We start from the raw sequence: 17,773 nt of genomic DNA on the forward strand, positions 1-17,773 counted from the left end.
AAATTAAAAATTAAAAAAAAAAAAAATAAAAGATTGAGTGATTTCTGGCCTAGTTCTAGCTGCAGAAATGAAATATATATATATATATATATATATATATATATATATATATAATAAAAAAAAAATCCCCTCTCTGGCAGAGCTGCACTACAAGATCCAAAAAAAAGATTTTGATCAATCACAGCTGGCAATTCCTAATGCTGACATGTTGCAGGAAATCTGTAGATCAGACGCTCTTATCCATGTAGGAATTGATAAATACAGCTCCGCAGACATAGCAGCAGTCATCCCTCTATTGTCACAGATGGTCTCAGAGGGTAGCGCTCTGTGTTCTGGGTCTGAAATGTTTTACTCAAATGCCCAAAGACACGTCGGTGAACACACGCCTGCAGTCTGGCTCTATTTAAGGAGCTTTGAAATCGTAGCCGAAAGAAATTAAACGTTGGATTTACTTTGCAGCTCCTCGTAGCAAACTCAAAACTTTCTCCTTTTAATAAAACGAGATCTATAATATTCAAGCAATAGGCTTTTTTTTTTTTTTTTTTTTTTACTTGATATGGTACATATTTGTATAACTCATACAAAAAAAAATATGAACATCTTCATTTAACAGAATATAGTGCAACTGGAGTTATTGAGCAGAAGCTCAGCCTCCTGTTTATCTCACTAAAACTGCCTGACGTTACCTCTTCAAAAGATGGCTCCCCCCGGGGGGAGGGGGGGGGGGGGGACGCACCACTACAGTGGAAGAGAGGGCTCGTAAATGACAAACAATGGAGGAGTGAGTGGTGCGTCTTCCCCCCCCGGGGGAGGGAGGGAGGGGGGGAGAGACATCTTACTAACGGCGTTAGCGGTAAAAGCAGAGACATTCCTAAAATGGAAAGCAATCAGAAGCAGCACTTACGTGACAGATTGCATATTTAACCCGCCCTCCCCCCCCCCCCCCCTCCCCTTCCACACAGAGTGGAGTGACTCTCAGAGTGGAGTCTGTGTGTTTTTTGGGTGTTTCTGTGTACATGAGGCGTCTTCATTCTAATCACCGGTGGGATAAAAAAGCCCACTCTAAACGCTGCTTCTAATGCTGACTGTATTCAGGCTGGCAATTTAATTCAAAAATCGCTTTTTGGAACGGCAACGTTTGGAAGCTTTCGCGAGAAGGCTGCGCTGCAATGAGCAGCAACACGCACATCTATACAATATAGAAATTCAATAAGCGAGAGTGTGTAATAATACAGAATGTTCACGGACAGTTTTAATGCCATCGTGCTTCACTACCGTATCTTAAAGGTGCTACACGCTGCCACTGCTGCTGTTATCATTAGAAGTCATCGTCTTCCTGTTCATATTCATGCTATTATTATTTATGAGTGCTACTACTGCTATTGCTGCTCTAATGATATGCGTCATTGCTGTTGTGAGCATTGACAGCGTGTTTATTCTGTACATTATTCTGGGAGGGGGGACGCTTCCTCAAGTCACTTATACGATCGCCAGAGTCCCAAGGACAGATGATGTCGTGTCTGGTACAGATTGTAAAGCCCTTTGAGGCTTTTTTTAAAAAAAATTTAATATTATTAAGAGAAAAAAATTGGAATAAATTCAGTTTTTGAGACTTTCTAGCTCCTCAGTGGCGCCGGCTGAGCTGGGCTTGCTTGCAGCTAACGGTGCCAGAGCCGACGACGTTTACCTGATTGGTGCTACGGCGCTGTCGGTTGGACCGACGTCAGAAGCGCTAACCGCGCTAACCGCGAGCGTGAGCTAGCCGGTGGGGTGCGCTCACGTGCGCTGATAGCAGCAGCAGCAGCAGCAGCAGCAGCAGCAATGTAGAAAAAAAAGTAAACAAGAAGCTCAGCTTCCAGCACACAGAGGGAGGCTTCATGCTCCGCTCAGGTAGACTCCACTGTATCTTTACATTGCTGCTGTATTAATACTCTGAATATCACATTTAGCACCTTTTTAAGATTCTGAATGAAGCTGTTTATTTCTACCGAATGTGCGTGATGTGGTTCACGCTCACAGCAGATGGCTTAGAATAGGAACGAGAAGAGGGGGACACGATAAGCGACGGCTGTGATAAGGTGTGAGAGTAGTGTGGATCGGGGCGATGCCGTTGCCTGTATCGCTTCCTACAAGTTCCCCCGCACGATATTCTTCAGCTGTGTGGAATGAACTCGGGCACGTGTGCTTTGTGTGTGTGTCTGTGTGTGTGTGTGTGTGTGTGTGTGTGTGTGTTAGATCTCCATGAAGGAGCACCTGGAGGACAGCCTGCTGGAGTGCACCATGCTGGACCTGCTGCGCTACGACGACTACAACAACGACGGACACCTCAGCCTGCACGAGTTCTACACGGCGTTCCGTGAGTCCTTCGCCCTCGCTCTCTTCCTCTTCCTCGTCAGAAAACAGAGAGTCCGAGAAACAGTGTTTACCCTGTCAAAATGTAGAACTGTGCGGTCCGCCTTGCTTTGTAATTTGACATCTTTAAAAACCTAGCTGCACGCTGAATCGTGCATTACAAATGTCACGCTTTTAAAAAACAAAAAACACAGCTTCCTGTCCTCGCTATTTGGAAACCTGCTGACCTCCCACTCCGGTCGGCCTCTCCACAGCAGCCGCCGGGACCAAAAAGTGTTTTCAGCCCACGGGTGAAAATTGATAATCGCACCGCGGCCCGTTGTGCCCCAGAACCCCGGCCATGATTACAGCATCTGGAACGGCCGTAATGGCCTTTTGGGTTTTAGACCCGAGCGGGCAGCTGAGAGCACAGAGGCAGGTTCCACCTTATTAAGACCAATAATCACAATTCCACCACCACCACCACCATTTTTTTTTTTTTTTTCACTGTGGCATCGGCTTCAAAAATGTGTCGGGACGCCTGTGTGTGTGTGTGTGTGTGTGTGTGTGTGTGTGTGTGTGTGTGTGTGTGGTTAGCCTGCTGCTGCGGCTCCCTGGTTTTCTTGAGGATTTTCTTCTGGTTTTCTTTCATATCTCACATCAAACTGCGATGAATCCCAGCAGTTAGCTGTGTGGCAGGTGGCCATTTCTAAGGCTCTACCATTCAGCTTGTGTGTGTGTGTGTGTGTGTGTGTGTGTGTGTGTGTGTGTGTGTGGGGGGGGGGGGGGGGGTCCATTAAAGCCTCGCCGCTGATTTGGCCTCCTAATGACTGGTTTTAGTGGGAACCGTCCTGCTATTACTCCGTTACACTCCCCTCACCTTCCAGATGGGCGGTGAGCAGACATGGCGTGGCGGCATTCATCCACCGACGGGCCTGCGCTGCTGCGGGGCTCCGGTCCATGCTTTGTCAATGCATTTTATGTTTGACAAGCAGTTGAAGGAACGGGCTGGGACCAATAAAACAAGCTATTGATCAGGTGACGCTCAAGGTTAACTGTTGGGCTGCAGGAAGGCAACACCAAGAGGGAGTAATTAATTCTGAGTGGCGCATCTGCTGTTTCTGGGTAATGTTGATGGTGTCTGTGTCTGTGTGTGTGTGTGTGTGTGCGTCCGTGTGTGTGTGTTTTCCTGGGATGCGGTTGGTGTGCTCTTCCCGGTGAGCGGCTTGGGAAGCAGAGCAGCCAGGAATCACAGCTGCGCCTATACCTACCGGGGTGAAAATGTACAATATGGGTCATAAGCTTAGAAAACAGAAGACTGGTGTGAGGAGTCTTATATATGTCGCATGCGTTGATATACCTCCGACGATCCGACTGTCTGATCTCAGGTGAAACACATTTGAAATCCAAGCTGTGGACCCGTAACCCAAAAGCACAAAAGGTTAGAAACGTGTTTCGGGAATCCTTCTTCTGGTTTCCTCGGCTCTCCCTTGTCGATACTGTGTTTCTGTTCTGCAGCTTTGACGTTAGAATCAAAATCCATCTGGCTGCTCCCCCCCCCCCCCCCCCCCTCCAGCTTCATCGTTACTCCCACAGTCACTGAACTTGCGCTGTTAAGAAGTGCAGATTGTGTTGTTCTGGTGTCTTTTGTTGTCTCGACAACAAGACTTCGACAAGTCTACCAAGCTCTGTGTTTGTCCTGCTGCCGGCCCAAATCCGTCTTTTATTATTTATTTGTTTCTCCACGAATTGAACAAAGGCGAATTTACTTGGAGGACACTCCTGAGATGATTGCATTCTTATCGATCTGTTCCTCATATTCTACCTTTAACAAGACCAGCAGATTGTTTTTATGGCGTTTCTTTCTCTCTCTCTTTTTTTTCACTGCCTCCTTAGTTCCTCTGTTAAGTAGATTTTACTCAAACAGCCAATTTCTTGATCCACGAGTATAGATTCATTATTACAATCAAAGAATGACGGCGCTCTAATCCAATCACGGTGCAACCGTGGAAGAATGATTCATCCCGAAATGGTTAGTATTAAAAGTAAAAGGTTATGGTCACAACATGAGGGGAAGAGATTCCTAAATGCTTCTCAAGATCAAATCTATTTTGACAGAGAGGAATTATCTTCTTCTGCTACGATTGGCATTTTCTTATTTCTAGCAGTTTCATTTGTTCATTCCAAAATGCTATGCTTGCAATATTTAATTCATCGTAAGTCTTGGAGAAAAAAAAAAAACCCCCAGTGTATTTCTATTGGTTGTGAGAGGTTTAATTCATTCTAATTCTACCAGGGTGATTATGTCATTCATCAGTTCATCTGTTGCTAGCTGTTAGAAATAAGTGAGGAATGGCGTTCGCGGGTTCCCAGAGCCTCACGTGGTCATCCATCGGTTCAGCTTGTTTAGTCCGAACCAACGGTCCCAACACCGGACGTGATTCAGTTCAGCGATAAAGCGAATGGAGCGACCCTCGTGCCTCCGTCAGGACGGAGTTAATCAACCTTCTCCTTCACAGAGCAAGCAACGCGTTGACGGAGATGACAGCCGAACGCCTTTGAATCGGCTCTGTGGCTTTTTCTCTTCTTTTTTTTTTTAAAGGTTTGTACGGCTTTGTATCCGAATTATAACCGCTGTAATTACGCAATAATAAACGCGCCGGGAAATTGCCTCGCGGACGTCGGCGGCGGAGGTGATTCCAATTAAGCGTTCGGTGAGAGACAACAGCGCGTGAGCCCTGGAGCTGACGGGTGAGCCGGCTTATTGAGAGATATCTAAAGCCTGCGGTTGCATCATGCACGGTCACACAATGTCAGCGCTCCTTTGTGGATACATGCGTGGAGTAACGAGATGCCCCCCCCCCCCCCCCCCCCCCCGCGGCGATGCGTGGGCCGCGTGTGCATCGTGTAGGGTGAGCGACCTTTCTGTTCACGTGCAGTCGGGAGTTATCTGTGCTTGACTTTGTAACGCTGGCTTTGACGCCTTTTTTTCTGCAGTTTTGTACAGAACAGGTGTTCGTTTGAATTGGCTTGTTACTTGAACACGTGTCCTCGCGGCTGCAAGGCGGACGGTGCACGTTAGAGAAGGGAGCGGTGTGAGAGCAGGGTGGTTGTACTGGCAAAACTTGTAAATGTGGTGGTTCCTTTCACCCTTATATGTTTGGCCTTATGGGTTTTGCCACTATGTGGAGTTTGGGTTCCTCGCGTTAGACTCGCAGCCTTTCCTGAAATAAACTCCAGAGGATCTGATGGTTCAGTGTTACTTGTATTTTATTGCAACCTAAAACAAAAAGGGGAACATAAGATGCTGTTTGTTTGTTTGTTTGTCCTTTGGGTTTTGTTCTTCAGCGTTTCTGATTCCCTTTGATCAGCTGTTGCCGTCACAGGCTGATCAAGCGCTTTCTCGACCTCCCTATGCGCCATGGCTCCCCTCCTATAGGCTGCCCTCCTCTGGCTGTGGGCGGGGCACACTTGCATTCAACAAAAAGGAAAGAAAAAGATCAGTAATTAAAATACTCAAACATCAACTTACATGCGGCTCCTACAGTATGAAGGTAGATTTGTGTCTTTATTACGCAAACAAAAACATATGTTTTGAAAGCAAATTTCTGGCACTGCAATCAAAAATCAAGTTTGTAAGTGAAAATATATAAACTGAGAATAAATTATTTGTTAGTTTTGCTTATGAAACTATATTTTTTGGTTGCAACACAAAAACCTTTGCTTTCAAAACGAAAAGCTACGGTTTCAAAACCAAAAGCTACGGTTTCAAAACCAAAACCAAAACGTAAAGCTACGAGTTGAGTTTGGACGTAGTGGGCGGGGCATACGCTGCTGAATGAGCCAGGAGTTTCTTACGTCACATGCACGCAGAAAGTGAAGCTTCATGTCAACAACACCTCATGTCGTTCTTTAAAGAAAGAGACTCCACGACACTAACAACATGAAAACAAAGTGAAGTGCTACCAGAGCAATAGAATGTCAACTTAGCTCCATGCCGCTCATCACAGTAACCTCTACAGTGGAAGTAGATGCCGGGATCCAAGTCGAACCCACCAATAGAAACTCCTGGCTCATTCAGCAGCGTATGCCCCGCCCACTACGTCCAAACTCAACTCGTAGCTTTACGTTTTGGTTTTGGTTTTGAAACCGTAGCTTTTGGTTTTGAAACCGTAGCTTTTGGTTTTGAAACCGTAGCTTTTGGTTTTGAAAGCAAAGGTTTTGTTTGCGTAATAAAGACACAAATCTACCTTCATACTACAGTGATATATGCAGCCACCGATGTTAGCTGCTCTGCTTCCAACAATTTTAGATTTTAGAAGCGGACGGAAGTTCAAACGGCGGTTTTGTTGAACCTGTCAAGAGATGCAGCGACTCAAACCGAGTGAGAGAAGAAGAGCTGCGAGTCAAGGAAAGGTCTGCTAGCCGCTAGGCTAATCCATGCCACAACGCACCAGGGAAGGATTGCTGTTTCATTGCTGTGAGTGGCTCATTCAGACTGCTGTAGTCTCTCTCTCTAAATAGTCTAAATGTATCTGACAGCTTGTAGTAATTGATGCAGTAATATCCTCACATGATACCAGTTTATTGAGTTGATTTAGTCTGTGTGTTCTATCTCGAGGCTCTCTAGATGAATGGGGGAAGAGACTCGTCTGCTGGTTGTGTGTCACAGGATCAGCCGCTACTCCTTCAATTTTGCCGCCGTTGAAACCGGATCCCTCGCTCGTGTTATTTTGGCCCAAAATAAAAAAAAAAACCCGTTAAAAGTTCTTAATGTGGGAAACTTTCAGACTGTCGGGAAAACCCTCCAGATCCTCGCAGAGAACCGGCGTGAAAACAGAAATAAACAGCGATGGTCGCCCCAACGTCGGCTTGTTTATTCCACTAAATCTTCATGATTGACTCTGCGGTCATCAAGCCAGCAAATTGGGGAGAGCAACAGAGGGGTGAAAGGAGGGGGGAAAAAAAAACAAGGAGAAGAAAGAGGGAGAGCAGGAAGATGATGGGACGTTTTAAAGAGGAGAAAAGGAAGGAGACATTTTCACGACTTAATCTGTCACTTCCCTCTTTAATTTAAAATGCCTCTTGAAGTGTTTCGATGGTCAAGGGCGCTAATGTTCAGACTGATTGATTCATAAACATTTATTTGACTTATAGAGATTCACCTGAGCGTGTGGCTCGTGTTGGTTGCATGTTAACAGGAGCATCAGTTGTTAATGTGCCACGCAGGGATCCAGCAGTCCGGCTTTTGATTTAACTTACAGGTCCTGGTCTAATTAGGACCAGGACCTGTAGTGTTTGTTCTCGTTGGTGATGTTTCTCCACCTCGCCTTCTTTCCACATGCGGCTCTTCCCTCCCGAGGTCGGCTTGCTCTCTTCCTCCCCTGTGAGTCTGTTTGTTTATAATTGTGGAATCATATGGAGATTCTGGTGCTACACCAGGCAGGGCCGCTCGGCAGGTTTTGATTAATCGAGAGTGTGAAGTAGCAAAAAAAAAAAATAGTGATGGAAGAGGGGGAAGGTATACGAGGAGGAGGAGGAGGAGGAGGAGAGGGGATGAAATCGAAGACGTGTTGATACAAGTCTGGGCTGAAAGAATGGAGAAGGGCCTCTAGAGAGAATCGTCCAGTGGGAGAAACGAGAGAAAAAGTGGAAATACAGGAAAGACAATGAAACGGTTGTAATTGGTCTGCTGGTGAGAGACGAAGAGCAGCCAGATAAAGGCAAACGGACAGGTGTGTGTGTGTGTGTGTGTGTGTGTGTGTGTGTGTGTGTGTGTGTGTGTGTGTGTGTGTGTGTGTGTGTGTGTTGGAGAGTTTATGTGCAAAGCATGACGATGTGGATGCGTTTGTTGCTGCGTATTCGTACACCTAAATGTGTAAGCGTGCCTCGACTCTAGCGGCCCTTGTGGACTAAACTGGTAGTGTTGAGACCTGTCATTCAGCATGTAGCCCCGCCCCCTAAAGCGTCACCCTGCTTTATGGTGTGTTTGACTCTAAATGGAGCATAATGTACTAAATGAACATCATGCTGTATTGAAGAAGACTGTAAACTAGAGATTGAGACCATAAACTCATGTTTACAATGTTTACTGAGGGAATAAATCAAGAGAGAAGTAGAGTCATTTTAGACTAGACTTCTATACGACCAGAGGAGTCGCCCCCTGGTGGACACCAGAGAGAAGTAGAGTCATTTTACACTAGACTTCTACACAACCACTGTTACAGAACTATAGTTGGGCTTAAACTGACATTTGGACAAAATCCTTGCCGTCAGGATCCACAGTGTTCTCATTCTTCTTCCTCATGCCTCACATCGTATCGCTCGTTTCCTCATTTTCTTTCCTGTTGGGCAGCTGATAAACATTTTGTTCTGGGTTCCTCCCACCACTCAGTAACTTTTAGCTAAACCTCTGTTGTTTGTAAGCAGACTGACGTGACCAGGAATGCGTCTTCATTCTCTGTCGATGGGTTGCTCTCTGTCTCTGTCGCACTTTAAGGTTAAGGTTAAGAAAAGGAACGAGACTCTTCCTGGATTAGGAAATCCAGACGGCATCACATTTAGTCCAACATGTGTTCTGTAGTGAAGAGACAGGGTCGACGTTTCAGCAGCACACCAAAAAAAAAAATATCACAATTGAAATATTTCGGCTGAATTGAATAACAGCGCAGTGCAACAGGATAAACTATTATTCCCGCTGGGCTCCGTCTCCGTTTTTTTTTTTTTTCTACACCTTGTGTGTATCCAATGAAGCTCTAAAAGAGTCCCGAAAGCCTCTGCAGCGAGACCGTATCTCTGTGTTCGTGATGCCTGGCAGCTCCCGTCGAGGTTTGATCTCTCGTGTTTCTCAAGTTTCGCCCTTAATCTGCACGAATGATCTCGCTGAGATCAGATATCAGTTGCACGCTGGGGGAGCCTCGTCGTTCTCTGACAGCCGAGAGGGCGAGAGACCTCCAGCTAAGCTCTTCACAACAAAGGGACTTTGAACCGGAGGTCTCGGAGGTTCCCCCGGCTCCCACACGATGTCATCTCCTGCCCTCCGCTCTCCATTCTTTCCCGTCCACGTTTACTGTTCATTCTCCTTTCCTTTTTCCTTTCCTCCCCTCCTCTGCCCACTCTCCCTCCCCTAGCCAGCGCCTTGACGCCTCATTACCGCTCAATGGACCTACGCCGCTAATTGCCGGTTGTGTGTCTTTCTAGGCACTTTCGGAGTGCCTCTCTCGGTTCCTGGGTAATTACCCAGAGTCAGGTGTAGCTGCAGTAACAGGTACGGGACTGTTGGAGGCTGAGGTCGCACCTTCCCATGCTGCACTGAGGGAGAGAGAGACACTGATGTCTTACTAAATGTCGTGTGTGGGATGGGATGTTTTACGAATGATTTTTCAGCCGAAAAAGTGGGGGAAAAAAATCGTATGTTTGTCCTTGATTGCGTCTCAAAGATCTTCTCCGTTCTCAGAACATAAAGCACCGTCTGTTCAGAGCAGTTTGAGATAATATCAATCGATAGAAATAGAAATTGGAAACATTCCCATTTATTTTACACGCTGACGTAACGGATTATAGCTCTACAATTGGACAAATGTGTCACAGTATAAACCGCTCCGTCTTCATCTCTCATCACTTGTGTTTTAATAAATCCTGCCAGTTTGTATTCACAGATGCAGACCCTCCGGCTCGCTGCGTGTTTCCGCACATGCATACACAGTATAACACACAAAACTGACACGAGCGACCTCGCCGCCGGCGGTCATCAGCAGCGCTCTGATCACAAACACAATAATAGCGAGAGAAGCCCAGTGAGTCGTCATGGCAACTGTGCGGCTGCCTGCTTCGACGTCCGAATCGTTCATTTAGCTCAACACTTTAGCCGACGCGGCTAATTCCCCGCAAAGCGGAGAGGAGAGGAGAGGAGAGGAGAGGAGAGGAGAGGAGAGGAGAGGAAAGGAGGTAGGTACACATGAAAGAGTGGCAGTGAAGTAAGCCATATATACGATGATTTCGAAGGGGCAGCAAACATGGCGACATAAGAAGGAGATGTGGACGGTGTCTTATTGAGGCCCTCGACGCACAAAGAATGATTTACACCCGATCCGCACCTGAGTGAAAAAACAAGAAACAAAAAACGACGAGTGCTCCTCAAAGGGTATCTGGAGACAGCGGGCCGTCAATTTATTATATGATATTACAAAATACACACAACGTGCGCCGCATCAGACGCACTATGAAGCCCTCTTCAGAGAACAGCCTCAGCCGAGACGTCTGAGCTTCGCAAACATCTGCTAGACGCAAAAAAAAAGAAAGAAAAGAAGAGTGATAGGAAGACAAAGTGTAGCGCGTCTGGGGAAAGGTCGACTTTGTTGTCGGCATTATCGGAGTCTTGTTGACCTGGAAACTACATTCATACATATATATATATATATATATATGAATATACACATTTTGTGTCTTGTTTAATTCGTACACAAACAGAAATGTAGAGACATCCGTCGATCTGATGCCGTCTGGCCCCGTCGTCGGTAACCCACGGCGATACCGGTCGCCTCATCTAACTCTAAACTATGTGTGAAATACAGAGATTTCCATGAAAGTCGAGGTGTTCCCTCGTTCCTCGTGACGGCCTCCTTTCTGTTCACTAGTCCTGTTGGAATATGGGGCGGTTCAGTTTCGGCGAATGAATCCTCAACGTTGAATAAAACCAGCTTTCATTGTCGGTAAGAGACGAACGTAAAACGTCCTCGACCCGCGTTCCTGACATCCACCTTTTACATTGACAATAAACACGAGAGTATTAATTATCATATTAACCCAACATTGTTGAAAGTCCAGGTGTGTGTGTGTGTGTGTGTGTGTGTGTGTGTGTGTGTGTGTGTGTGTGTGTGTGTGTGTGTGTGTGTGTACACAGTGATAACGGATGAGATTGTTCATCGGCCCAATCTGTGGTTCGCCTTTTGTTTCACAGTGGTTTGAACAACTGACGGCGGTCAGATGTTCAACGTATTCTAGTGATCTAGGAATGAGTCCTAAAAACCCATCTGTGTGCTTCCGGTTCCCCTCGTCTCAAAGTACCTTGATGGTGAGCTAGATGGCCCGGAGCGAGGGAGCCGTGGAGAACGTTTCCTTCTAAGGGTGCACGTGCGTTCTTGCTTCAAATATTGTGAAAGTGGGGTTCATTTTGTGAATATTATCTCATCTTTGTGTCACACAGAAGTACATCATCCCTGCAGCGTTCTGTTAGACCCATCAGATCTCCAGCATTTTGCGATGATGTTTCTTAAAAACTGAAGAAGTCCTGGTTCTCACCGTAGACCACTATGTGGGCCGATGTTCTCGGTTGATAGAACTGTTTCATGCTAGCAGCGATTTAAGGTCTGAGAATAGCTGCTGCAAGACAAACGGGAGGCGGTATCTTAAACCGACCTGCTGACAGAACACGTGGACCTGTTACTGGATCTTAAAGTCTCCCGGTGGCCGGTTAAACAGAAATCGAAGGTGCCGATGCCATTAATATTACACCCAAAGATGTCATTTCTCCGGTCGCATTGGCCAAACGTCCGTAAAGTCACAACGCGTTGACGTCGTAAGTTCAGTAAAACCTCAACAACATTATCATTCCGTGATTTCTGCTCAACGAGCGAAAGTCGCCCCCCGGTTGCTCTCACTGCTCCGTTGCATTTGCTCCTTTTAAAAAAAAAAAAAAAAAAACGGCGGCTGCTCTCTGATTGGAACTCATTTTTAGGAAACATTGTGAATTAATAAATGAAGTAGATGAGGCAAGTCAGGGGAAAGCCGGCGCGCCCAAACAGCTAAATTACCACAGCGAGTAAAAGGTATTTAACATCGCGGAAGGATGATGTAGAAAACTGTAACAGTTGCAGAAACTTTTTTTTTTTTTTTTTTTTTTTTGTTAAAAGTCATGAGAAGTTCAGTTGAGGTCACCGTAGTGCCTGTAATAGAACAGCATTAAAATGATCAGCCGCAAGCAGATTGCAGCCACAGATTGGGTCTTAATTTCTCCCATATTTCATATTTTAACAGGTTATTTGAGTATATATATATATACATATATATATATATGTATATATATATATTGTTATACTTCCCACAACTCTTTCACTTAGCTGTAACCGCTTAATCTAAATCAAGCACCTAAATTGGGGACATAAAGTCTCAGCGGGACGTCTTTCGATGAGGAAGAACAAAGAGAGGAGCTAGACAAACGTCTGCCGAGGGGAATGTTAAATAAAAGTGCGCTCGTGATTCATTCGTCATCTGCGACTCGCGGCGGCGGCGGCGGCGGTGGCGGAGTGATCCGGGCCTTCTAAATGCAGATCGCGCCGTAATGGGGGGGAGAGAGAAGGTGTCACGGTACATCTGGAACATGGTGTAAGGCTCATTAAGACGACATGACTTCTCATTGGTGACACCATCACTGCTCTACCAGATATCTAATATCTCTCATAATTACACATGCTGAATAATCCACCCCACCACCACCACCACCACCCCTGCGTCTCCATCGCCCTGATCTCCATCTATCTATCTATCCGTCCTCCTTTCATTTCCACCGCTTTAATTTCATCTTTACGTCTCTAATTAGCCATGGAAATCACGCTTCAGCAGGGACTCCAGGGGCTTTTTGCTTTGACCTATTACCCTCGCCGACGTTTCCTCCCCTCCATCTCTTTCGCGGCTTTCCTTATTTCTACTTTTTTTCCCCCCTTTCGCCCTTCCTTTGCAACCGGCGGGTCCCGAGGGCGGCGAGTGTGTTCCAAAGCGCCATAATTCACAGGCAGCCCCCCCCCCCCCCCCCCCCAGGCTGTTAGCAGCGCAGCATGTGGCCTGCTTTTATCTCTCTCCTTCGAACTCCCTCTCTGGCGAGGAAATAATTCATTATCATGCCTCCATTGATTTGCTCTTTCTCCTGCCTCTTTGGTGTAACAACCCCCCCCCCACCCCACCCTCCCACCCCACCCTTTTCTCCCTTTCTTTTTTCAATTTCAAACAAGTGTGTGTCCATATGGATGTGTGTTTGCGTCTCCGTTTGCGTGTGTGTGTGTGTGTGTGTGTGTGTGTGTGTGCTCGAATAGGAGTGGTACTCATCCTCCTTTCTTTTTTTTTCTTTTTTTTCCTCCTCTCATCTCCTCAGCGAAATCCCCTCCAGCATCCACCTTCATCAGCTTTGAAAATGTTCTCTCGGAACAAAAGGAGATAAACACAGCAGAAAACGGAAAAGAGAAAGTAAAAAAAAGGTGTTCTTGCATAGAAAAGAAAGAAAGAACAGAATACAGCAGCGGATTCATAGAAGAAGAAAAAGAGCCCTCCCAACAAGGTTAGAGTACAACCACATAATCCGTCATGGCTGGATAGCCTCAGCTTTTGGGTGCTCTGCTGTTGCAACGTTCCTGTGCGAGAAAAGTAAGAAGCACAAGAAGCACACATCTCCTAGACGCACTCGGAGGGAGAGCTGTTTTCTTCGGGCAAACAGCTGTTCTGTGTAAATCACCGAGCGAGTCGGTCCGGCTGGCTCGACTACAGTGATAAGGTTGTGTTTTAATAAGAGGATCAGAGAGATCTTATTAAGGGACGAGAGGAAGTGGAACCGGATGAAGGAGAGAAAGGGAGCAAACGGCTCCCAGCTGGAAAACAAACCCGGCTGAAATCGCACACAAACAAAACGTCTTAAGGTTTTTTTTTGTACTTCCTCCATATCCAAAAGAGTTGCAAAAGAGGTCTAAAGTTACTGTGGCGATGCCGCCTGTTTACGTGTGTTGTTTTTTTTTTTTACCAGGGATGGAAGGAGAGGACAGGATTTGGGCGTAGGGGGAAGGGGGGGGGACAAAAGTGTGGAGAAAGGAGACAGATGGAGATGTTTTGTTTTTTTGAAGAGCAGGTGATGCATAATTACAGGTTTCAGCGTGTTTGTCAAGGTTGAGCGGGGCGCAGAGGTGTGTGTGTGTGTGTGTGTGTGTGTGTGTGTGTGTGTGTGTGTGTGTGTGTGTGTGTGTGTGTGTGTGTGTGTGTTTGGCGAGGAGCAATCGGGGACTTTGAGGAAGAGAAGGAGGCATGGAGCGGGGAAGGGAGGAGGAAACGAGATGTAGGAAATGCACCGCGTGTAGTTCGGGGCAGCAGAAGAGATTGTGGAAGGTGTTCATGAGAGATGACAAGGAGAAAGGAAGGATGGATTTACACTGATTCGGGGCAACAGTGGAGAAAGTGAACGAGTCGGGTTGTACTTCAGTCGCACTCGTGAGACGCCGTGTGCGAGAGTTCGGCGGCATTTTGTATCATTAAGCACGCTGTTGCGCTCCAAACAAGCCAGCGCGCCTCCTCAGTCAGCGTTTACCGTGGAACACCGAGGGTCCAGATGCGATAAAGGGAAGCCACATAATTCACATTCGCATCTGCGGCGCGCTGCAGGTATCCAAAAACGTGTCGAGATTAAATCCACAAAAGGCAAAACGGCACCAAACGCAACAAAACCGCATTAAAAAAAAACCCAAATGTCACCGATGCGTACGTATGCGAGTCGTTGAGGCGGATCAGTCGCGTGCACGATGCTTTGCGGTCGAGACAAAGCGAACTGAACGAGAGCCGACAGATCAGTTCATCGTTTCAGGGAGGAGCTTCTTCCAGTTGCCGTACAGTAGGCCCTGAGCCTTTCATCGCTGCATTACTCCTTTAAAAGAGCGCCCACACTTTCAGCCAATGTCATTTAGCCGCGTTCAAAGAATTTCCAAAGCCACCAGAGTTTTTTTTTTTTTTTGGGTTTTGTTTTGTTCAGTAGACCTTGAAAGTGCAGCTTTGACAGCTCCAGGAAGCTGAAACAGTCAAACATGCTGAGGCGCAGGTGTGCTGCGTGTGATGGAGAGAGTCAGAGAGGAGGTGATGATAGAGGAGCGAGAGGTAATCCCAAATCTCTAAAGTCTTTATTCTCAGGGGGGGGGGGCGGGGGCTCAGCTCAATGCTGCACCAGTGTTAGTGTTACTCGATATCTCCTGCGTTCTGAAACAACATGCGCTGAGCCGGCTGGAGGGTTAAAGCTCAGAGGCTTTTTTCTTTCTTTTTTTTGTACCGAGACGATGCGGTGTGTCTTTGTTTTGTTTTGCCGAATCGCAGCTACAAGCTCCGAAAACAACGTCAGGGGCTTTTTAAGTTTGATGCCTCGATGTCACAAATGCAGCTGTGGACAATCAGGATCGCAGGACTGGTGGACTGGTAGGAGGAAGAGGGACATCTCCGCCTGACATGAATCTCTCAATAACTCGAACGTGATCATAATGCAGTGAGGGCAGACGGATGGACTCCAGAGATAATTGTTACAGCTTTTTGCCTTCGCACATTGAGGGTTTTATTTACGCAAATGTCCCACAATTATCTCACATATGAGCACATTTAATAATTAACAGGTCAAAATAATTCATCTCTCTCTCGAGCATCCTATAAACCGATGTCCAGAGGAACGCGCAGGTGGAACAAAAGGTTATTAAACTAATGTCTAATTGACTCATGTTTATCCCAACAATATGACTACGCTTGTTTAATATAACATGAGTTGGTTTTGATTGATTGAACCTATGAAACACCTAATGGTTTGGGGAAGCACAACTCAAACTATGCATCTAAGAGACATTAATCATATAATAATAAATAATAGTTCATAATATTTGCGTAGCACCTTTCATACATGAAAATGCCAAAAAGCGTGCTTTACAATACAGGAAGATAGACACACAATGAATATTAAAGACCTTCAGTGGAGGTAACTTATTAAACATAAACTCCAAGAGTTTGATGTCTTGTGCATAATTAATATTAGGTACCGATCTGAGGGCCAGAAGCAAACAGAGACCCTCCCAATGCCTCGGCCTTCACACACCTCTTTTGAGATTAGCTTTTGCAGCCCGTGACTCTATGCCAGACACTACGAGTGTACCTCGTGCATCTCCGTGTCTGTCCGCGGCTAATCTCCCACCCTGCTGCGGCAAATCTGCCTAATGCGTTGGGTTGCCGTGCTCGAGGACCTCGCGCGGTTGCCGTGACGATACACTTTCTCAAAAACAACATCCATTGTCTGTTTTATTGTGACCGGCCCCGCCGAGTGCTGATTTAGTTGGCTAACGTCTAACGGACCTACCGGTTCACACACTGCTGCGTACCTTCACCGTAAACGCAAACAGCTTTGTGAGATCATATTTCTTTTTTGGCAAAGATTGTATGAAATGTCCTATACGCCCGACTGCATCTTTCTCGTTCGCCTCGTTTATTGTCTGACGAAGGTCTAAGCTGCTTCTTTAGTACATTTTGTGCCGGCGGCATTTTGGGTGCAAGACTCTTTTTCTTTTTATTTCTTTTTTTTTTTTTCACCCCACACATTCAGGCAGAAAGAACCTGTGGCCAGACACCATAGAGAAGAGCCCAGAGAGTGAAGACGTGTCGGGCCTTCTCAAACACCTCGTCGCTCACGTCTCACAATGGACCACGAAGCACAAAAAGCTCTGAAGCAGCCTCGGCCGAGCTTCTATCATGTCACCATTTTGCAGCATTGCAGAGTTGTTGGACAGAAAATACGCCTTTTGGTAAAAAAAAAAAAAGACAGCCAGCGTGAGACAAACATTAGCATATACTATCTTCTGTCAACACACAGGTCACATGTAACTCGAGGTCAAATCCGTATTAAAAGAGTCCAGTTGGGGGATCGAATCCAAGTCTTTCTCACGTCACGCCGACGGTCCACCTTCCAGCATCCGCGCTGCCGTAATGTAGTCTAATCATTAAAGCATGCAGGAATTTAGCCTGAAACTTTCATAATTATTTTCAAAACCCTTGTCATGCTTGGAGGATCCATAATAATTTACTAGTGTGGTGTATGCATACTGTAGACAAACTTTATTCTCCCATAATTCATTGCTGAGTGGGGAGAGAGATGGAGGGAGAGGGAGTACTCCGGGGGAAATTATGGAGCAATTAATCAACTTCATCAACTCATCAGCAGCTTTTTAGAAACCCTGTGAGTTGTTTTAATGGTGCCGCGTAACAACGCCTGCTTTAGTTCACTCTTCTGCTAATTAATTAATCAGCCCACAATTTACCACGACGTAAAAAGAAAGGCGAGAAGGTATTTCATACCGAGAGCGTGAACATGTAACAGGAACGTATATATATATATGTATATGTATATATATATATATATATGTATATACACTGGAGCTGGAGCACATTTGAGTGTTTTTGAAGCGGTGGCAACCGAAGAGGTGTTTCTAAGCAATTCAGCTGCAATTTACATGCATGCGACCCACTTAGAATTATATTCATATTCTTAAAATGTATTTTAACTGATGGCACAAACGGTTACTTTTATTCAGTGACCTGGCTGCAGTACCGACGCCGGACGGATGAGCAGCATTGTGTGTAGAACTCTTTCTTTTAAGAACCACCGGAAATT

General features: G+C 46.0%; 2 protein-coding genes across 10 annotated transcripts in view; one reads left to right on the plus strand and one right to left on the minus strand.

Annotated features, from left to right (window-relative positions):
- rapgef6 (Rap guanine nucleotide exchange factor (GEF) 6) overlaps nt 1-17,773 on the minus strand; it is a 336,552-nt gene that overhangs the window by 93,261 nt on the left and 225,518 nt on the right. The window lies entirely within an intron of this gene.
- The window catches only part of fstl4 (follistatin-like 4), a 58,284-nt gene continuing 42,750 nt past the window's right edge, over nt 2,240-17,773 (plus strand). The window contains exon 1 of the mRNA XM_068735028.1: nt 2,240-2,356. Coding sequence (XP_068591129.1) covers nt 2,242-2,356 — 115 coding nt within the window. The 5' untranslated portion in view covers nt 2,240-2,241. The remainder of the gene's footprint in view (nt 2,357-17,773) is intronic.

Source organism: Cebidichthys violaceus, unplaced genomic scaffold, assembly GCF_023349555.1.
Source record: "Cebidichthys violaceus isolate CVI_PGR_0920_01 unplaced genomic scaffold, fCebVio1.0.p SCAF_69, whole genome shotgun sequence".
Classification (NCBI taxonomy): Eukaryota; Metazoa; Chordata; class Actinopteri; order Perciformes; family Stichaeidae; genus Cebidichthys; species Cebidichthys violaceus.